The 23,084-nt window shown below is 40.7% G+C and overlaps 1 protein-coding gene across 1 annotated transcript in view; it reads right to left on the reverse strand.

Annotated features, from left to right (window-relative positions):
• Positions 1-16,788: 16,788 nt before the first annotated feature.
• The window catches only part of kcnt1b (potassium sodium-activated channel subfamily T member 1b), a 66,537-nt gene continuing 60,241 nt past the window's right edge, over positions 16,789-23,084 (reverse strand). The window contains exons 23-28 of the mRNA XM_085367489.1: positions 22,776-22,847; positions 19,861-19,995; positions 19,041-19,152; positions 17,490-17,591; positions 17,033-17,116; positions 16,789-16,932 (exon numbers count right to left, since the gene is read on the reverse strand). Coding sequence (XP_085223615.1) covers positions 16,789-16,932; positions 17,033-17,116; positions 17,490-17,591; positions 19,041-19,152; positions 19,861-19,995; positions 22,776-22,847 — 649 coding nt within the window. The remainder of the gene's footprint in view (positions 16,933-17,032; positions 17,117-17,489; positions 17,592-19,040; positions 19,153-19,860; positions 19,996-22,775; positions 22,848-23,084) is intronic.

Genomic DNA, 23,084 nt, shown 5'->3' on the forward strand with positions numbered 1-23,084 from the left:
ACGGTTCAGAAAGGAGCGCATTTTGCTTTTCAGCTCGTTCCAAAATAAATTTGGAAATACAGTAAATTTACAGGATAGAAACAGACTTGACTGTGCCTGTCGATATCTGTGCAAAACTATTCTGCTACCGGTCGCACTGCAACTCATCACCAGATATGATCATAAAAACAAAAACCAAACAAACAAAAAAACCCCGACAACAATCAAATGAATTCAAGTTGAAAACACTGGAGCCTGACTGCTGTTGATATTAATTACAGTTAACGATGATGCATCTGATAGCATTTAGCAAAAGATGAGGATCTTTATTTTCAAGTGACCGAGTGAAATAGCAGTTAGAGATATCAATTCTCCAATTTTTACCACAACAGATCCATTGTGGCACTGATAACTGAAAGTCATTTAAACATTTTATGATTTGATTTTAGTGCAAGTGGTGATTTTTTTAATTGAGCATCTTATTTTGCTAGATAATTGGGTAATCTAAATACTCTCTCTAAATTCTACAGCTAAGTAGTCACATTTTGCATCTTTATGTACGCAATAATCCAAAGATTTTCACCGTGAATTTTCAAATGATGTAGGTTACCCTGTTCCCGCGTCACTTAAATCACCTTTCTTCCCCATTCTGATGCACGGTTTGAATTGTAGGTTGTCTCAAACAGGCATCCATTCCTAAATGCACTCTATTCTCACCATGTGATTGGCTGATCAGTTATCTTCATTAACAAGCAGTTGAACAGGTGTACCTTACAAAGTGACCATGATATGTACTGAGTGACGGAGACACTTGACAGTTAAAAATTAACTTGTTAAAACTAGTAGTCCAGAAAAAAAAAGAATTTTCTCATTCTATCCTATTCAACGATAAATAGCACTTAAATATAAAATTAAAAATGCAGCTTATAATACTTCAGATAAATACTGAGTTGTAATAAGTACAGCAGCAAAAAGGCTTGTGTTGTTAACATTCGTTTCTAAATGCTAAATTTAGAAAATTGTTCCTTTTTTTGATGAACAGTTTTCCTTTTGCTGCTGCAGATGTTTGGGTCAGCTCCTGTAATAATAAACACTGATGTCACAGATGTACAGAGCTTGTCGTTGGCAGGCGGCGGCGGGGATGCCATGTTTTACTAAACTGAATGCACAAAATGTGATCTGACATGAGATGTAATTTGTGTGCGTATATTAAAAAACTAGCCTACAGACTTTTCCTAAATAATGAGCATGTGATAAGAAGGATAGTGCTGCTGTGATAACAAGCACTGTGCAGGGCCAAGCTCACTATGTTTAGCTCTTATTGGGAGGATGTTCTGCAGCTAGCTTGGTTAGCAAGCTCGGTCCATAAACCGTAGGGCTGAAAGTCGAAACTAAAATAACTTCTGATTAGTACTGATAAGTTACTTACTAATAAAAAAAAATTAGGTACACCAAAATTTAAGCACAAAATTGTCAGACTGTACAATCAGCTGCACAGCAGGCCATATATATTTTTATGTCAAATAATATTACGTCAGAAATGCTTTAAATGGCACCAGCAGCACAAACATTGTAGTTCAGTTCAGCAACTAATTGTTGAGTACTGTCACACCCTGATTATTAAAGGCTTTAAATATGTACATTTCATAGCTGACGTTGGGAAACCCCGACAGGCATGCAAGTCTATGGGGACTGACTCACTGATGGAGATGACCTACGAAACTGCAGATTTTGGCACTTCTGCATTTTCTTTAAGAACATGAATTAACATTTTGTGCACCCACTGCAGTAAAACAAGGAATAACGAACGTTTTATTTCCACCTGTACTGCTGCTGACAGGCTCCATACTAAAAAGATGCAGAATGGCACAAAAGTTATAAATAATTCAACGATATTCACAAAGCAATAGTGTAAACAGAATGGCACATACAGTAGAGCAGACATGACTTGGAAAACTTAATGAAATAAATTAGGAATAAATGTACTTTCTAGCAATGATCACAACAAAGTCATTTCCAGAAATATACCGCAAACCTGGCTGATAAAAGTAGCACGGCAGTGTGTATATTTACAGAAAAAAAGGTTGTGCTTGTAAGTAAATAAAAAACCTGTCTAACAAAGTTTTAAAATTTGAATTAAGCTAAAATAAATAAGTAAAGAGAAGTGCACAGGTAGTGTAATTTTAGGTTAAATGCCTAAAAAAGAAGAAATTCAAAGCATTTACCCTCGTCTTTAGATGACATGATCGTTTAGATGTGAAGGAGGGTGTAGTTGCCCCAGGTTTCTGTTCTTTTGTAAATTCAGGTAGAAACAAGCACAGAGGAGGTCATGGTATGAGGTCAACCGCACTGCTTGGTGAACGAAGTGACGGTGAAGATATTCTGTTTAAGCTCTACTCTCGCCGTCCTTTTTTTTCGGAGGAGGGTTCTCAGTTTCAGATTGTTTTCGTGGGTGATGTGTGTTTGCGTGTGTTTGAATGGCAGGTGATGACGAGGCACTCTTCATGCATCTTTCTATAGCAGCTCGGTAGGGAAACAGGAGATCTCTCAGGGGTGAATTTTTAAGATGTTGATCGTTTCTGGTCTCGAGCTGAGACGCACTTAATGCACATTCACTATGGACAGCTGATCTCGGCCCGATAGGAGCCTTTATCTGTGTGAGACAAACTAGCTCAGTGGGCCCAGGCCGGCTTTCAGAGGTCAGGGTGTGTAGAGGACTCTGGGGGCGTGGGTGGGTTTCAGAGGTGAGTCTCATCTCTGGTCTCTGTGCCAAAGTCTTGCTGGTTCCTGCTACAACGAGCCGGTCCCACCTGCGAGTCCTCCGGCACGTGCGCCAGTGGGTCTGAGCGGATTATATACCTGCAAAGACAAAAACTGACATTATCTGCCAGCATGGAGCAGTTACAGACTTGGACTCCCAAACGAGTACTTACATGTAAACATCTGGCATTTAAATATGGCAGCCGGGGGTTTCACCTCTAGGAAAGTTGAGCATTATCACTAAATTAAGCTGTTAATTAGTCTAAAACTTACTGTGAGAGTAACTTTCCAACCATGTACTTGCTAAATATTACTCAAGAGGTTTGCACTGTTCACCTTCCTTTCTTACTGAGTCTCCAGAGTGGCTCCACAGTGTAATGGTTTACACATTTACCTAACAAGAGAATGAGCCCTGGTTTTATCCCAGGAGATGACAGGAATCAGCTGGTGTTTCTGTCAGGAAGGACATCTGGCGTGATCAAACACATGTTGTATTTTTTATACTACTGTCTACAGTAGCAACAATTTAATTATTATTACCAGGTGATTTACTTAGTTACTATCAAGTTGAAAACAATATAATAAAGGTCTATGAAACAAAAAATATAGAGAGATCTCAAATAAATAACAGATGAGATCTTAAATACTGGAACAGTTCTATTATTAAAGCACTGTCATGATCTCAATCAGTGGACAGTTACAGGGTAGTGTATTAACTTGTAGTATGGATGAGTGCAAATTAATTGAAACTTTAAAATCCTAGTTTGGTTCTAACAGTTAAATTATTAACTACACCAATCAGCTCCAACATTAACATTAGGTATTGTGTGCACACAGCTTCTTTAAACCAGGGTCCTTCATATAATATTTGTAGCTGTTTCAAAGAGCCCGCTACGATCAGCAGATACAAATGGTCTGCAACTATGTTTAGGCAGAGGTTGAAGTAACACCCACATAAATGCAAGGACTTGCTTCATTCAGGCTGCCTTTTTAAACAGTAAATCCTTTTGCTTTTTCTGATAACATTACTCATGGGGCCAGGCCGCCTTCTTCCAATGCCTCCCCTGTGGACAGGGGTCGACATGACCAGCTCTGTAGTGTGGCAACAGCCTGCCCTCTTTCTGTCACGGCCTGCACTGAACTTTTTAATAATGTAGCCCAGTAAGACCCACCATGTTCACAGGCTGTGACACAGTCATATAGCCACCTCAAGCTGGATCATGTCAGTCCCTCAGATCCACATTGCCATCAACAGCTGACAGTTCACTTGCTGCCAAATATATCTCAACCCTAACAGGTGGCACTGTAGCGATATGCAATTCCCTTCGCCTGTCAGTGGTTATAATGTTGTGTCTGATTGGTGCATTACTCAAAAGCAGAATGATTTGCCAGCTGTCCCTTCTGGCTGCTCATTATAATTACATAAGCTCGACCCTGGAGTCTGTGGCGGCGAGGCTTCAAAAGTGGAAGTTCAGTGCGCAGTTTGAAGTTAAGCCTTTGCAAGTTAAATAACAACTAGACTTCATTTCAGCCATTTTTTACTTGCCTTTCTTATGAGGCAAGAAATAATTCTGAAGCAGTCACGCTTAACAAGGTGACACCAGTATTATTAAGGAACTTTACTGATGCCTCGTATTAATTAATATTCGTGTTACGTTGTTGACTGTTTCAGAATAGCTATACTTTTTAGTGTTAGCCAGTTAACATGCCAGTTATATCGCCGCCTGTTAAGATCCACACACCCTGCTGGTTCTCTGCTCGAGGTGTTAACCGTTACCTGTGCGCGTGTGCTGCAGGCATCGATTCACACATCAAAAAGGGTGACGCTTTGCGACACAGCTGGAGTTTACATGAAAGGTGTTATAAATGGAATATTTCACATAATACCAGACTTTTCCTGCAGTTCTCCTGCAAAAGATATATTTACGAAACAGTGTGAAGTCATTGTTTGTAGCTGTTTGCAAGCTGCATGTCTGGATATACAGGATGACTGTAAATACTAAGTTGAATAAACTTATAATTTGTCCTTTTCCCCCAGATCAGATAACAAAGTAACAATTTGTTACAGCTCAGTAATAACATAGTAACATTCCCTTTTAATTACCCCACTGAAGTTGTAAGTGTATCCAAATAATAATTTTGTATCAATAGTTGTTATAGCTGAGTGATATTACATTGAAATTATGTTATTGGGTAACAACAAGTGGAGGAGTTTAAGTATCTTGGGATCTTGTTCACGACTGACGGGAGAAAGGAGCGGGAGATCTACAGACGGTTTGGTGCTGCAGCTGCAGTGATGTAGACGCTGCACCGGTCTGTTGTGGTGAAGAGAGAGCTGAGTGTAAAAGCAAAGCCCTCAATTTACCAGTTGATCTACGTCCCTACAATCACCTATGGTCACAAGCTGTGGGTAGTGACCGAAAGAACGAAACTGCGGTTACAAGCGAAAGAAATGGGCTTCCTCCGAAGGGTGGCTGGCCTCTCCCTTAGAGACAGGGTAAGAAGTTCGGCCATCCAGGAGGGGTCAGATTGAGCTGCTGCTCCTCCACATCGAAAGGAGCCAGCTGAGGTGGTTCGGGGATTTGATAAGGATGCCTCCTTGGTGAGGTGTCCCGGGCATGTCCCACTGGGAGGAGGCCCCGGAGCAGACCCAGGACACGCTGGAGAGATTATATCTCTCAGCTGGCCTGGGAACGCCTTGGTGTTCCCCCGGACAAGCTGGAGGAGGTGGTGGCTGGGGAGAGGAAGGTCTGGGCTTCTGTGCTTAGGCTGCTGCCCCCACTACCCGGCCCCAGTTAAGAGGAAGAAGATGGATGGATGGATGGGTAATAACATTCAAGAAACCCGGGGTAAATATAGTAAAACAATGTGCTGGTTACAAAATAATAACCTACTAGCAATAAAATTGCAATATCTGTGCATTACAATATATTTGTATTCTGATACTATATATTTTATAGGGGTGCAACGATACTCGTATCGATATTGAACCGTTCGATACAGTGCTTTCGGTTCGGTATGCATATGTATGAACAATACAAAATTTGTAATTTATTTTATCAACTTTCCTTCTGACGATGCTGTCTGTGTTGAGCGCTCAGTGAATCTGCGTTCGACTACTCCGCCTAGGCTGCACTGTCAGCGCAGATCCACTGAGCGTTCAACACAGACAGGATTGTCAGAAGGAAGAGCGCAGGGCAAGTTAGCGAGACAGAAGTTAAGCTCTCCTTGCAACATGGCAAATTGAACCTCCCCCACCCTCATTCAGATCTGGCTTTTGGAATTATTTTGGTTTTCATGTGACGTATGACCCTGAAGCTAAGCGCGTCATGGACTAAAGTAAAACAGTATGTTGGATGTGCCACGCAATGCACAATTACATGGGTGGGAACTAGTGTGTTAGCGCAGTTAGCTCGTTAACGTGTTGGCCGTCTAGCCCCATGCAGGGGTAGCTCGTTAACGGAGATTTGCCATGTTGTGGCGTTAATGTCATTTCAAGGAGATTAATGCTGACAGCACTAGTGGGAACACAACGAATATGACTGCACATTTACACCGACATCATCCTAGTGCAAAGACAAGTGGAAGCAGACAAAAACAACAAGCATGCATGCTACAAACTTTACCCGAGTCATTTAGACAGCCGTTAGCACATGATTCTCCTTATGGGGACCTGATATGTTTAATATTGTGGCGAGCTCAGACAAGGAGGAGACGGAGGTATCGTTTGGTCTTGCTTCCCGTGAGCTAGCCAGGGAGCACAGCCGTTTATTGACATCTGCAGAAGAACACTGCCGCTAGCTAACTGCTCAGCGCCGCAACCGCACAGCAACAACAACACACAGAGCGCCCTCTGACCCCGGAAGGACACACCGTCGCAGCGAGAAGGCGTCACCCGTCACTATGGCAACATAAACAAAACATAACTGTACAAACAGAACCCCGAACAGCCCTGACCCGCTACATAGCCCCCACCTAAGGGGTCAGTCGTCCCCGACGACCCCATTACCCCACACAAATGTCCAGGTGCCTTCTTTTGGCGCACCGGCCGGTCACGACCGGCGGGGGAAAAGTCACTCGGGTCAGAACATGGGGTGCCACCAATGTGGCGAGCTCAGACAAGGAGGAGACGGAGGTGTCGTTTGGTCTTGCTTCCCGTGAGCTAGCCAGGGAGCACAGCCGTTTATTGACATCTGCAGAAGAACACTGCCGCTAGCTAACTGCTCAGCGCCGCAACCGCACAGCAACAACAACAACAACACACAGGGCGCCCTCTGACCCCGGAAGGACACACCGTCGCAGCGAGAGGGCGTCACCCGTCACTATGGCAACATAAACAAAACATAACTGTACAAACAGAACCCCGAACAGCCCTGACCCGCTACAATATGCTGCTGAGAATATAGCCCAGAAGAAGCGTATAGTATAGCTTTTATTTTGGAAAGAGCCATTTCTCTGTAATAAACTCTCTTTTCCAAAGATGAGTGATTCCTCAATCAGATACAGGTGTTACCGCGCCAGATCCGCGGCCCCGAACCGTAGTAAGGAAACCTCTGGCAGTTACTTGAAGGTTCCGTAACTGACTCGTAGCCGGCAACAGCTTACTATACAGGTCAACTCCGCTAGCAAAAAGATCGAAAGAGGCGTAGGAAACTGCTTCACCGAACTTTATTTCTTCTCTAAGGCACGAACACCGCGTACAGTGGGCTGAAACAGTTTACTCACAGCGAGCATCGCCGACACAACTCTGGCTGTCGAGGGAGTTATTATATTCCTTTTATTTATTTTCTTTTCGTCTCTTCTGTAGCTAACCGTTACTTTTTCCCCTTCTCCGCTCTCTCTCTTCACACACACACACACACACACACACACACACACACACACACACACACACACACACACACACACACACACACACACACACACACACCAGGCAGTCCCGCTACACACATCCCGAATACATTTCCCATCAGGCTTCATCCTTAAAGGGCCATGCCTGTAACACAGGGCTTGCAAAATCGCTAGCCCGATGGGGGCTAGCGATTTTTCCAGTCGGGCTATCTCTGCCCTGCCCGTCGGGCTATTGTAGGAAGAAAAATATATGTCAATGCTTTTGCATTCTTTCGGAAATGTAGCTGGGTAATTATGTCATTGGCATCGGTGAGCCACTGTCAATATGTGACATATTGAAATCGCGTTTGAATTTGCGCTTGTTTTTTGCTTTCACTTTGCAAATGTCCAGGTGCCTTCTTTTGGCGCACCGGCCGGTCACGACCGGCGGGGGAAAAGTCACTCGGGTCAGAACATGGGGTGCCACCATCATCCCACTTCTGACACCAATGTGGCGAGCTCAGACAAGGAGGAGACGGAGGTGTCGTTTGGTCTTGCTTCCCGTGAGCTAGCCAGGGAGCACAGCCGTTTATTGACATCTGCAGAAGAACACTGCCGCTAGCTAACTGCTCAACGCGGCAACCGCACAGCAACAACAAGAACAACACACAGGGCGCCCTCTGACCCCGGAAGGACACACCGTCGCAGCGAGAGGGCGTCACCCGTCACTATGGCAACATAAACAAAACATAACTGTACAAACAGAACCCGAACAGCCCTGACCCGCTACAATATGCTGCTGAGAATATAGCCCAGAAGAAGCGTATAGTATAGCTTTTATTTTGGAAAGAGCCATTTCTCTGTAATAAACTCTCTTTTCCAAAGATGAGTGATTCCTCAATCAGATTTATTTTTTAAATTACTTTTGTTTCAGCAACATTAAATTTAAAAACTGTACTTTTGAGTTAAAATATATATTTCTAATTTTAATAAATGACAAATTAAAAAGGCATGAACATTTTTTTTGTATCGAAAAAATATCGAACCGTGACTTCAAAGTATCGAACCGAACCGAACCGTGAATTTTGTGTATCGTTGCACCCCTAATATTTTAATATATTTATATTCTAATATTTATATTATGACTTGTGGCAGTAAGTGGTAATAAGGTGATATTTAATATTGGTTAATGCTTTGACATATGAGGATGGATACCATATTATAATTTCCAGGCTTTAATAACAATATATAAGATTTTGATTTGTGTATATCATAGCTGAGCTCCACATGTCAACTATTCAGTAATTTATTACTCAGTTTAATTTACATTTAAGTACCATTAGTGTTGGCTGACCAGTCTAAAAAACATAATGGTTTAGATTGTAATTTAGTCTGACTGTAACTAACAACACACAGATAAAACACAAAGGTGTTAACAAAGTAAAGTGTAGAGGATAAAAGAGAGAGGTCCTTACACAATGTCGTTGAGCTCCAGCATGGTGTCAGGAGGAGGATTGATGAGGACGTAGGACAGCGTGTTCTGGTGGTCGTTCATCTCATCTGTAGAAACAGACAGAGATGGCCTTCAGTGCTGCTCTGGAGCCCTCTCTCGTCCCCCTCCATTATACAGAACATCAACCAGGAAATGAGCCTTTTATCCATTTAAAATATGACACTGCCTTGTTTTCAGCCTTTCAGTCAGGACAAAAGTAAAGTAAAACTTAACGAGCAAGTGGTGCAAAAAATCGGAGGCAAATAACTGCGGGAATAATTTGAGGGTTCCTTGTTACAACTGCTAATGATCATTTAAATCTTAATATGAGGAAACAAATGATCTTATTAAACACATTTAGCATGAATAAAGCCTGTCATTAAGTAATGTAAAGCCTGTATTTAAATGGGATTAGAAAAAAGAACATACAAACTCCAGAATCTGACATTTTTACACGGTCATTTTAAATAGCTGGAGCAGGGGCAGCTTTACCACACTTATACAAACTCTGTGAGTGGAGGACAGTCGCAGTTTTTAAATGTAAATGTTTTCACATAATCAATTTATACAGGATGTCTTTTATTCTATTTTTTATCATTAATGCAAAATGTTTTCAATGGGTGACTGATCTGGGCTCATCATTCAGTTCTTCCTTTTTTAAACATTTTACACAGTATTCAAAGTTCTTATGGTTTGTATATTTTAAAGATGTATAATAAAATTTGACTAGCAAAAGAGTTTTGAAAGCCTTTAGAGTCCAGTTTGCCATATTCACCAATTTCTTGTAGAAGAAATCAATCCTGCATATATTCTCTACCTTTAACTAGTTCCTTAACCAGGATGTAAATGACGTAGGCTCAAGATTCATAACAATTCACAGGTTGCTGCACGTAAAACGACCAATGTTACCTCAACCTTGATCACAGTTTGGGTGAGGACCCATTAAGCGATCAGTGTGTGCAAGTTTGATTAGATTCTGATGAGTACTGCAGGGGAAGTACCAGACGTTGACAACTGGGGACGAGGACGGATTCACTTTAATAGTTAAACAATTCTTCCAGTCTGCAACAAGCTAATTGAACAATAAATCAACCATGTGATTATAAATTACTGTTAGAAAATTTAATATTTCACAAAATATTAAACTGATTTAGAAAATCTTATTTTTATTTGAAAAGCATTTTAATTCGTTTTCAAATCAACCACTTAAAGATACTCATAAATTGCTAAATTCCCCCATTCAGTCCTTTACATCCTGTTATAAACACTAAAAACATTAACAGTTGTAACAAACATCTTTTATTGCTTCAACAACACAGTTAGGCCAAGGAAATTGTTCTGCACTATGAAGAGTTTAGATTTTATGAGAGGAAACCTATGAGAGTTTCACCTTTATTTTTCCAGATGAGTCATATTATGTGTGTGTGTGTGTGTGTGTGTGTGTGTGTGTGTGTGTGTGTGTGTGTGTGTGTGTGTGTGTTAATCATGTCTGCATGCATGTGTGGTGATTGCACTCCGGCAGTGTCTCCTACTTGTGTCGTGTGATGGGCGGAGGAAGGAAAAGGAGGGCACGTGTGTCTCCGTGACAAACCCACCTGCTTGTGGCCCTTTATAAAGCCAGGCGGGGTGAAAGAGAGAGAAGGTCTAACCGTTACTGACAGGGCACTTTGTGGAATAAGGGGAGGCCCACATGCTGCCTGCTGACTGAAATGGCACCCCATGCGCAGCTTCAGAACGGAGCCAGCATGCAGACAGCGTCCCCAGCTACGCAACAGATCGATCTAAGTCGCATTCCTTTTACGTCCTGCGCATTCCACACGGGACCAACAGGCTGCTAAGGCGGCAGGTTGCCATGCTAACTGACGACACTCAGCCTCCCACCCCCCCCAACCACCACCACAACCCAGCCTCCCCCCGACTGACATGTGACATACGCACAGACAGAGAGGAACATGCTCCAGCATCCGTCAGACTGGACCATACGCAGAGCGACTCAAACCAAACAGAGTGAAGCAAAGCACATTGGGAGTGTGAGAGTGGAAGAGGTCAACCTGCTGCTTCATCTATTCATCTATTCAGGTACACTTTACAGTTACGGTAATTCTCTGTTCGCCCTTCATCCACACATCGTTACTGCAGACTACTCAGTGTATTAAATATGGGTTATACCATGGCGGAAGATATATAATTGGTAACCAGCTGAAGAAAAGCAAAGGATTTATTGTTGTGGCTCTGTAATCCAGCATAACTATAGTTATAACAATGCTTACTTTTGCTCATGTTAGAGGGTATACTTTTTTTAAACAGTTTTGCTCCTATTAATGCTACTAATTTGGAATCAACAGCTTAAAATCCCCCAAAGCAACAAATAAAGATGATCTAGACCCCTGCCTTATTCATGCTACGGAAGTGTGAATATTTAAATATTATATTTAATATACTGACACTGGTAATTATCCAACTCTGGAAACATGATTCTGGACTGGTCAGCGTTTAAGTTGGTCTCTTTTTGCTTGCGTTCCTATTATTCCCATTTATTAGGGTCAGTGTTTTTTCCCATTAATCAAAATCCTAGTTTTTAATGTAGCAATTTAGGATGTAGTCATTTAGTTATTGTGGCACTAAAATAACTACAGATTGGTCTTGTTCTAATTTAGAAACCTTCGATTTTTAGCTCAAACGTGTGAAACAAATTACAGGAAAAGAACCGAATCCTGTTCGATCCTCTTTTATGCCGTGCGTCATCATTTGTTCTGAGGGAGCACCTTTATCTTTATGGTTCAAAAGCTGGCCTCAAACAAGATGACCACAAAGCACTTTTATAAGTATGAAAATGTTGTCAATCCACAGACTGTGTATTAAAAATAAAATTAGAAACTAAAGGACGCTCCACATTCAAAAGAGATTTTCCAATCATGAGGCAGGCCTGTCTGAAAGCATACCCTGGTTTTATTGCCCTTTCAGGCTCTAATGGGGGCCATAATTTACATGTGCTGAGTTAAATAAGACTTGGAACCATCGATTACGACTGTAAACTCATTAGAAAAGCATTTTCTGAAGTCACCAGAGAGCACTTGGGTCATTTCCTACAGACTTCTACAATCAGATTTCTTTCTGGAGCCAGAGGAGTTGCCCCCTGCTAATACTGAGATGACACATCCTTGCTGGCTTTGCTTTTAAGAGCCACTAGCATAATGTCCACATTATAGCGAGTCTGTGTGTGAAACATATGTTATCATCCTTACAGTCACCAGAACTCAACCCAATCAAACACCGCTGTAAGACTTTCACTGTTACGGCAGTGAAGGAAAATATCTTTGGAATAATTTTGTTCCACCCTGCCAGCAGAGTGTTGCAGTCTTTCAGTATCACCCGCCTTTATATTCTGATTTTTATTTCCTCCCTCTCTATTTATTCTTTCCACACAGTGCTCTTGGCGTGCACATTTTGCATAACTACACTAAAGTGAGAAGTTAAACCACTGGAAGTCGCTAAAAAAGCAATATTTTTGGTGAATGTTAAGTTGCTCTTTAAATAAAATTGAGAGCACTCCAGTGTGCAGGAGTACAGAACCACAAGATATATTACCAGAGCAAAAACGCTGAGAGGTAAAAAGAGCTCAAACTGACTACAATCAGCTCAAACTTGACTTCTTTGGGGAAGTGGCCATGGCATAAAGTTAATACACTCTGAGGTGCACTGACATGTGAAAGTAACAGACATGGAGGAGGAAAAGAGCCCCGCTTCCTCCAACATGTTTACTTTCTACATCAGACCACCTCCGACACTCGTCGTCTTTTATACATTTATAGAATACAATCTATCCTTCCATCCACAGACATAATGCACTCCGCTCCACTCTTTAAGCCATACTCTGATGCCCTGCAGTACTCTAGCCATTTGGGACGTCACCTCACAGGAACACAATGCAGAAAGACCAGATAGAGATCGAAAAAGAGAGGGAGAGAGTAGAGTGAGAGACTTGCTGCTGACCTACTGCTGACTCTGGCAGGGGACACACTCACATAAAAAACACACGCACACTCACACTCATGCAGTAAAGTTGCAGTACTGTGATCAACCAGCTAACCTGACAGCCTGGTCCCCTCTGAATACGGGTGCTCTGAAATGGCCTGCAACTCTAAGCAACGGCAGTCACTGTTAACTTCAACGTCCTAATGTATTCATTTGTACTCAAGTTATACGTCAAATAAAACAGATTATATAACTAAAGAGATAAGATAACATCTACAGTTAAGCATTCTTTTTGGTGGGCAAATGCTATTCTTCATTGGATGCTGGCGAAAGGACAAATTCCTTTCTCCACAAGGTGGACGTAATCACTCACATGTTGCAAATGAGTTATAAACAGCACACAAATTACCTTGCAAATATCCTAGATTTACTCGATTCATGACATCGCTCGCAGTGAGATTAGAAACATCCTCTACAAGCCAAAAGGGGAAGGAAGACAGAAGAGGCAGAGAAAGGAGGTTAAAAAAAAAAAACAAGAACAAGAAACAAAAAAAATATCAGGCAGGCAGCAAAAGCATCTGCAGATTCAAAAAAAAGAAAACAACAATCAAAAAAACTCTTAAAAGTGTGAGAGCAATGCAAAGAGGCCATGCATCAGTGTGTGCACAGAATCACTTCCAAATTATTAATCTGTCACATCCTGCTGCAGAAATCCTCACTGACATTCATGGTTCTTTAGAAGATCTTGAACTTCAGGAGTTCTTCCTGAAACGTATTTAATTGACACATTACAACACATCTGGAGCATGATTCTGCTTTTTTGTTTTGAGCCGTGAAGCTGGGAGGAGGCAAAAACGAAAGAAAAAGTGAACTGAAAAGAATGCAGGCAATTTCACTCTGTAATTGCAGTCTTGAATGCAACTGAGACGAGGTTCGTGCTCCTGCATCCTCATGCGTGATGTGTTCACATCCACATGATGGTATGATCATGACTGCGAGGTGGTGTGCGTCTGAGTTATGACACACGGAAGAGGAGTTTGATGGGTGTGAAAGTGATGTGAGAAAATGAGGTTTTCTGAAGGTCAGTGACGATGCAGTGCGATGTCGATGATCTGTACTAACAAGCCTCACATTACTATGTGTTCATGGGAAATGAGATGAGGTAAAAGAAAACAAAAATGACTGGAATACAGATCGGAGGGTTAAATAACTTTCTCAAACACAGCTGCTTGCACTGCAGAAATAATTTAACCAGCTGAGAGAAGCATCAATTAGTGAAGCAAAAGAATCTCATGAACTTGATCCTGAAACCTGAACTTATCAGACTCTAGAGTGTCCTTGCTTCTAAAATTTAAGCTCATGAATATACTTCACCACCAGGCTCAGAAAGTACTTTTGCAGCTGATGCTACGGCCCATTGATTCAGTACGTGCAATCTTATTAAGGCTAACAGGGCCAGTTTATTATATCTCGATTTAAACTGATAACACAGTGACAATGAAATTTGTGGTGGTGCATAGATATGTGACTTTGAGACTTTGAGATGGTCAATATCATTATTATTACGCATCAGAGCAAAGCCCAGTAAAACCAACAGGTGGTAACAGAGTAGGCAACTGAGGAAAGGCAACAAGTGTTCTCAAACAAATGCAAGAACTCATTCTGCAGCTGTATGTAGTAATGGTACCCGTGTTTAATCAAGGAACTCATGGGAGTTCCTCACATAAGGCAGTGATAACAAAGGCACTGTATGTATAACTGCCTGTGGCATGAAATCAGTCACATGCTATTCTTGATCTGAGCAGATTACAGTGTTCAGGAACAATACAAAAATAAAATCTTTAGCCTGTCCCAGCTTCTAAAATTCTCTGTAGTATAATCTTTGGTTTTTGGATCATTAAAAAACAAGCAGCCTAAAGAGATCCATCTGGGGTGACATTTTCACCATTTTCACTACTAGAAAAAGCGTCGTAAGTAGCTCAAATAAGTCAAAAGATATAGACGCCAAAACAAACATCCATTACAGAGGACATAAATGAATAGGCTGGTTCTCAGGGGGCTATAAATATTTTGAATAATAAGAGCACAGGCCTGGCCTGATTAGTCTCTTGTGCCAAATAGCCAGGGTGCTTTTGTGGCAACATCATAAATCAGTTATCCACAGGGTTCAGGTCCCCCAGTTCTTAGCAACAAGGACTATGAGCAGCCACTTAATGACATCAAGAACCACCACACCTGAGCAGCTAGCAGAAACTGGGAGACGAGATGGACAGGGTTAGCTGGCTAGTAGCATCCTTTTAGAATAAGATGCTTACATACCGCACCCTTCAAAAAACCCTCTCTCAGAAATTGGGCTTTCAGTTTATATGACTTTAATCAGATCTTTATAGCTGGATTCACACTACTATGCTGTGTGGACTTGAATGTCTGTGACTTCTGAACTAAAGGTTTCCTTCTTTGAATTTTCTTAGGCTTCACTCACTGAGATTTAACTCAACCAGTTACAGGATTTCTGCATCCAAAGCTTCTGTGACCTCAAAGTCATGTTTACAGAACTGAGACTCCAATCTGCAACAAACATTATAATTAGCATTATTATTCATTTTCTGGGACATTATGACTAATATTTACAAATTAAATACAAAGAAATACAATCATTAATTAAAATAACTGATAAGAGCAGCTGAACTGTATCTAGTCCTATACAATAAGCTATACTGAGTAATATCTTTCAACCTAAAGCATCAATATATCCTCATATATCATAACATCAGCTGTTCCACTCACCGTATCCCACAGTGGGGAGGCCCAGGTGCTTCATGCGATTCTTGACCAGCTCGGACAGCTCCTGTCGCTCGGAGCGCCGATACAGATTCAGTCTCTGCTGTGAGATGCGCTCCGCTCTGGTCGACAGTTTGACGTTCTTCCTGCTCAGCCGCCGAGCCCACTGCATGCTCTTCTTCCTTAGCAGCGGGTGCTCCGATTGGTCACTCGTGGTGGAGTTTCTGTAGCCCGTCTTCTCCTTCCAGGATCCTCCACGATCACGGTGCTCCTCACCCTGCTCCACGTTGATGGACACCTGAGACTGGAATGGTAAGATGGAAATGTGAATGCTGGATTCTGTGAGGAAAGCGTGCACTATAAGAATAAGAAGCAAACAAACTTTTGATATTAAAAAAAAAAATACCAGTAAGGTTTTTTGTTTTTTTTTACTTTGCCTGCTTTAAGCAAAAAGGAGTCAGCTGACGTAATAAACAGAATCAAGCCTGTTTGGACCTTACCTGTGCATTACTGTCCCTGCACTGGAATACAAGGACAGACAGACATCCAAACAAAAAGAGATGCAATGAAAGATGAGGGCATTCAGAGCAAACAAATGTTCGAAGCCTTAAACATCAGCATATGGAAGCTTACATATGCTGTATTTAATATTTTATTTATTTATAACTGTATTAATAGCAGTATGTGAGAGTCAGTCAAAAATATAAATCTAATTTCATTGCTTGACATGAATTTCTGTCAGCTGGAATGTATCTGTATTAAGAAATGAATGGTAAATGTGCAGCCTCAAACAAAGGAAAGGCAATTTAGGGAATAGGACATACAAGCTGAAGAATAAGCAAGAGTATCAAAGGAGAAGGACTCAAGCAAAAACTAAAGGAGGGAATGATTAATAGATGGTAGCTGAATTCAAACCACAGGCAAAAGCTGACACCAAATCCAAGACCAGGACTCAGATACTGAGTATCTGATCAAAGTGAACTTGCCTCTGAGGTTGAGAACATATGCGACTCGGTCCGGTAGATCCCGATGGGAATCTCAGCGCTGGAGGAGCAAAGTTTCTGGAAGAGTCTGCCATAGGTCCTGATCCACAGGTCCTCCTCTGTGATCTTCATCTGAAGTGAGAGATTGACGATAAAGTTGCTGCACATCACAGATGAAATTACTAAAATGCACAAATCACTTGGTAAGATGCAAAAGTAAATTTCCACATACAGCACATAGGTACCCAGAACCAGGCGTGGTGTCCAGACCAAGGAGAAGCCTGATGATGGCAATCATGTAGTCCTTGACAAATGACTGTGGTTTAAAAAAATAAGTTTAAAAGCTTTCGCAAACACATTTTGCAATTGCTCTGAGGGGAAGTTTTCTTTATAACACCTGCAATAAATTATTTTATCCTGTGCATTATGCTCATTAATATTTAATGGCACAAATGTTCTTTTGTAGGATATTCATTTGAGGCTTAAACACGTAAAAAAAAAAACCACATTTACTTTAGACAATAAACTGCACCTTACTAGGAAATACTGATGTAACAGCCGTTACCTTTTTAGACACAACTTTCAGACAGAGGAACTAGTGCAGCACAAATTCTAAGGATGAAATCGCTGACAGACAGGTCTATATTTAACTATTTCATAACGAACTAGTTCAAAGTCTGTTATCCCACCTGGTAAAGTAGTGTATCCAGCATGCTGATACTGAACACTCTGCCTGCAGCAAACGGCAGCCGGAACATGAAAGCCAGGTTGGAGCCCTTATCACGCTCGATCTGGAAGCAAAAAACAAAATACAAACAAAAAAAAGGAGCCAAAAAAAGATTTAAGAAAGAGTGGGGATACATACAAGCTTTATCTGTTAGTAATGATGATTTAACTGCATTAAACAAATGCATTCATTCACAAGAGGCCTGAAGTGTGACAAAAATTATTAATGGGTTTATTTGATTTCCTGGAAAGTAAGCTAACTCTTTAAATGTCATATAAACTCACCCGACCATGTTGTTTAGTACAGCTGTTAAACTAACTGTTAACACAAAAATCTATTCGGCTGATTGAAGCAGCAACACTCAGTGATTTTAGGCATGTAGACATGGTCAAGAGACCTGCTAAAATTCAAACTGAGCAGCAGAATGGGGAAGAAAGGTGACTTTAAATGTGGTGTGGGTATTGCTACCAGATAGTTTGGTCTGAATATTTCAGAAACTGCTGATCTACTGGGATTTTCCTGCACAACCATCTCTAGGGTTTATATAGAATAATCTGAAAAAGAGAAAAATGGCTCATTGATACCAAAATTCAGAGGAGGATGGCCACGCTGCTTCATAGGAAGGCAACAGTAACAGTAACTCAAATGACCAGTTGTTACAACCAAGGTATGCAGAAAAGCTTCTCTGAATGCACAACACAACAAAATGTGAAGATGATGGGCTACAGCAGCACCTTGTGCCCCTATCGACAGTTAAGAACAGATTTGTGGTGAAGCTAAACCAAAAAAAGCATATTGAAAAAAACACTGCCTGGTCTGATTAGTCTGGTTTTCTGTTGCAATGGTGATGGTGTGCTCAGAAAATGGGTGTAAAGAACATAAATGCATAGATCCACCTGCTTTGCATATCATATCAGACTGGTGTGGTGGTATAATGGTGTGAAGGATATTTTTTGGGACACTTTGGCACTTTAGTACCAGCTGAGCATCATTTAAAAGCCATAGCCTGCTGTATCGTTGCTGACCATGCCCATCCCTTTATGACCACAGCGTAACCATGTTCTGACAGTTGCTTCCAGAACATGGACACACCATGTCACAAAGCTCAAATTATCTCAAACAAGGCAAAGACTTCACTGTACTCAAATGACTTCCACAGCCACCAGATCTCAATCCAATACAGCACCTTTGGGATGTGGTAGAACAGGAAATTGTCATCATGGATGTGCAGCCAAATCTGTAGCAGCTGTGTGAATCTATGCCACGAAGAATTACAGCAGTTCTGAAAGCAAATTGGGTCCAACTTAAAACTAGCAAAGTGTACACAAAAATTGGCCAGATGAGTTTATACAGTGCAAAAAGGTAAAAAAAAAAAAAAAGAAGACTTCATAGGCTGCAAGTTATAATGCACAACCCAAAGTGCTTACACTTCTCTTTGGGATACTGAGATATTTTTCGATTGTCCAGAAAATAAAACGATCTAAGTCAAAGACACTGAACACGAAACACTCACCTTTTCCAGTTTGGAGAGTGCGAGTGAGTAGCAGTCCTTGGCTCTGAACTGCATGAACCTCATGTTGGATGGATGCGTGAGCTCAGTGATGATGCTGAGACTGGGGAACAACCTGAGTGTGGAGGAAATAAAGTGAGAGGGATGTCAGTGGAAAGACAAAATGCTTTGTGTTGAGAGAGACATGGTGTGGCAGTGATAAATGCTTTTAATTTTAGTTGCTAAATAAATGAGCAGTTTCACAGCTTTGGCAGCTGTAGTTTGTCTTTGAGATGAGCTCTGCCTTTCTGTAAACCCCCTCTAAAAGCTTATATTTGCTCTTTGGCTTTGCAGTAAGAACAGACGAAGACATTAATTAAGTGAATCTGGTGCACACTTAGGCCAAAACCAGAATCTTGACTCATACATACCAAGGGTGAGCTCGCACAAGGCGATCTATACTGTGGTCAAAAACATTAGACTCCCCAAAATTCACTGTGTTAAGTGCGATTGCCGTACTCTGGTTTTGTTAGACGTGGGCATGTTAACAAGAGCTAACGAGAACTCCAACATGTTCTCAACGACAGCTGTCTCTGTGAAAAATGCTTTAGTACAGTAATCAACAAGCATGACACCTCTTCCCCAACAGAGGCACAAAATACATAAAATCATGAACCTTTTTCTCTGCAAAGTGAGAAAGACAGAGGCCAAGCGCACAAAGAGGAGAGAAGCTGAGATGAACTTAATGAACTTGTTCCTGGATCAATAAGATGAGTGGGGGAGTGAGAACAATTGAGACTGGTGGGAGGACACCTTTGAGTTTTTAAAGCACGCTCTATGTTACCTGAACATTGTCTGGACATTGACGATGGTCTTGGCATCTGCCATGTAGTCTTCCTCAGCACTCATAGTGCTCTCCTTGTCCACAACGACCAAGTTGTCAGCATAGATGATACCACACTGCAGCAGGTTGTCCAAGCTGTCCCATTCAGAAAGCAGCAGTGATTAATAGGTTATGACATGTTAGAAAACGGTAAATATAAGAGTAATATAGTAAATACAACCCCAACTCCAAAAAAGTTGGAATCATGTAAAATTTAAAAACAGAATTCAATGACTTGCAAATCTGATAAACCCACATTGTATTCACTAAAGAATATATAAAACATATAAAACAAATGTGTGAACTGAGACATTTTCCTATTTCATGAAAAATATTAGTCAAGTTTGAATTTGAAGAAAGCAACACCTTTCAAAAAAGTGTGAATGAGAGAAACAGCTGGAAGAACATTTTGCAACTAATTAGGTTAACTGGCAACAGATCGGTAACATGATTTGATATATATTTTAAAAAAAGAGCATTGTGGAATAGTAAAGGGTAGAGGTTCACTAATCTGCAAAAAACAGTGCTTATAAATTTAGGAAATATTTCATAATAATGTTTCTCAATATGTTCCTGTGAATATCTCATCATCTACAGTACATAATATCATCAAAACAGCAAAAATTAATAATGGATGTTCGTGGTCTTCGGACCCTCAGGCGGCTGTCATGGAGATGCCTGCATGGCCTCAGGAACACTTCCAGAAATCTTTGTCTGTTAAAATAGTTCACCAGGTTAAACCTCTGTGATGCAAACATGGATGCTGCGTCCTCTGAACTAAAGAGCAGAGGGACCATTCTGCTTGTTATCAGAGCTCCATTCAAAAATATGCACGTCTCTATGTAGTGTGGTGCACATTAGTACACATGCAATTGTCAGCATGCATATCTTTAATGCCACTATCAATGCAGAATGTTACATACAGGTTTTACAGGCTACACAGAGTTACATAGAGTTTTACAGACTGAGCAGATGCAACATAGAGGTAAACACGGCCCTGTTCCAACATTTTTGAGATGTGTTGCTCCCATCAAATTCAAATTGAGCTGATTTTTTTATGGCACATTTCTCTCATTTTAAACATTTTAATGTTGCCTCTTTTAGACAGAAATTGGATTTATGATGTCCAAATCTGCATCGACCAAGAAGGTGAGGAGTTTACTAAGTGGATTTTTATGCATGAATAAATTATAATGAGCTGGACTGCAAAAACAAGTTTTAGATAGAGGTTAGTGGTTACTAAATATATTTATTTTTTGTCAGAATTGACGTGCACTACCAAGCACATTCAACATACCCAGGATATATTTCTGTTGTCTGGCTTACCCTACATCTAACATCAAGAACTAGACAAAGTAGTTGCATGAAAGGTTTTATCAACTCGATAGATTAAACTGGGGTTTAACCATCTAGTTATTCGTATGTTCACATGAGACGACCGGCACTGGCAGCATCTGACAGGCCTGACCGTCTGATGGACGAGTCTACTGGTAATTTTGGAGGTTAAACACACAATGCTGGCTGAAAGCAACACAGCTGCAGCAGACAAATTAGTGGTGTGAGCATCTAACGGGAAAACACTATTGAGTAGTTTAGTAAGAAACGTGCTTCTACAAATATGCTTTTAGTGATGGTAAGTATATTAATAAAGTCTAGCCATAAACCCAGAAAGCAAAACCAACAAAAATGCTGACTGTAAGCAGCATTACATAGTCAGCACTTTAAGACATGGAGGAAGCTGAGATTCTTACTGTTATTTCATTAAATAATATGTAGATGTGCATAGTAAAGTTTGAGTTTTTATTCTTTTAGCTGCGGCAACATGGCGATTAATGAAAAGAAAGAAATCTAAAAACAGAAGTCGAATGTGGTTATAAACAATTTGATACAAGTTCAAGAAACAGGTCTCCTGTTTTTTATAAATTTAAGTTTTTAGAATAATTATTGTAAAACTGTTTGCAGTCAACATTTAAAAACTTAAGTTGCTTCTAAGAATATTTTCCAGAGAGCTGATTGGTCAGTTGGCGGGACTTTCGTGCCTGTTGCTCTCGTCTCGAGTACAACCTGCCCCGAAGCAGGTTAGATCTTCAGTATAAGTTACCATGGTGATGCACACCAGTAAGAGGTGAACTACCTTCATGAAACTGAAAACCAGAGTTACAAATCCAGCTTCGTAGTACACGCCTTTGGTTTACGGGACTGAATAAACGCAGCACATCTTCAACTGCATGTTTTCCATTTGTTTTTTTTCCATGACTCAACTAAAAGAATCATATTTGCAGAACTAAAAGTTAGGTTTCAATGTACAGTTGTCTCCATAAAGCTATTATTTTTGTTAATGTTTAGACTATAATGCTATGGTGACTCCCTCTTTACATTGTTCATTCATTTTTGTTTGCAAAGAAGCCATTTTTTCTTGACAGCTTAATTACACATTAGTGAAGTTTTTAAATCACTAGGTTCAAACTAACTACCACTTGCTTTCCCTGCTTCAGTCAAACACTGAGTGCTTGCTTTGTTCCAGCTCAAAAATCTGCAAGTAACAGCTGCAAGATGCACGTTTGAACGTCACTGACAAGCATCTTTGTCTTCTTCCTCAGGTAACACAGAAAAGATTAAAATGATTTAAAAATGTATTATATAGTTTGCAATCAAACTGCTACATTTGATTCAAATGTGCCTATAAAACACAAAATCAAATCAGCAGCAAATGTGTTCAAGAGCCATTAAAGATTACAGTGCATTTAAGTTGTTGTGTAACTGTGATGTCCAAGATGTCCTGGAGCTGTACTTCTGCTGGCTGGATGAAAAATTATTTCATACATTAAGCTAGGTGATTAACCGAGTGCGTTTTCTTTTATAATATAAACACTTACTTATCAATTGTGCCGGCCATGAAGTAAACCATTGGAAAGCAGCAAATGGCCTCTAAGAAATGGTTGTCTGGCCTGCGGGAAACGGGAAACATGAATTGAGCATCCCACACTAATTATCTTTGTAAACCCCAGTGACAGATTACGAAACTGTACAAGTAATTTCCTGAAATCTGCCTGTTGATGAGGGCAGGAAAGATTTGTTTGAATTCATTATGGATTAAGAGAGAAATAAATTGTTCAATGCATTTGGAGGATTTATAAAAAACTGCCTGACATTTAAATTCCTGAGGGGGCCACTTTGTTTTCCTG

The sequence above is a fragment of the Diplotaxodon limnothrissa genome, linkage group LG12, assembly GCF_057381915.1.
Source record: "Diplotaxodon limnothrissa isolate DT_005_m linkage group LG12, D_limnothrissa_male_GT1.1, whole genome shotgun sequence".
Taxonomy (NCBI): Eukaryota; Metazoa; Chordata; class Actinopteri; order Cichliformes; family Cichlidae; genus Diplotaxodon; species Diplotaxodon limnothrissa.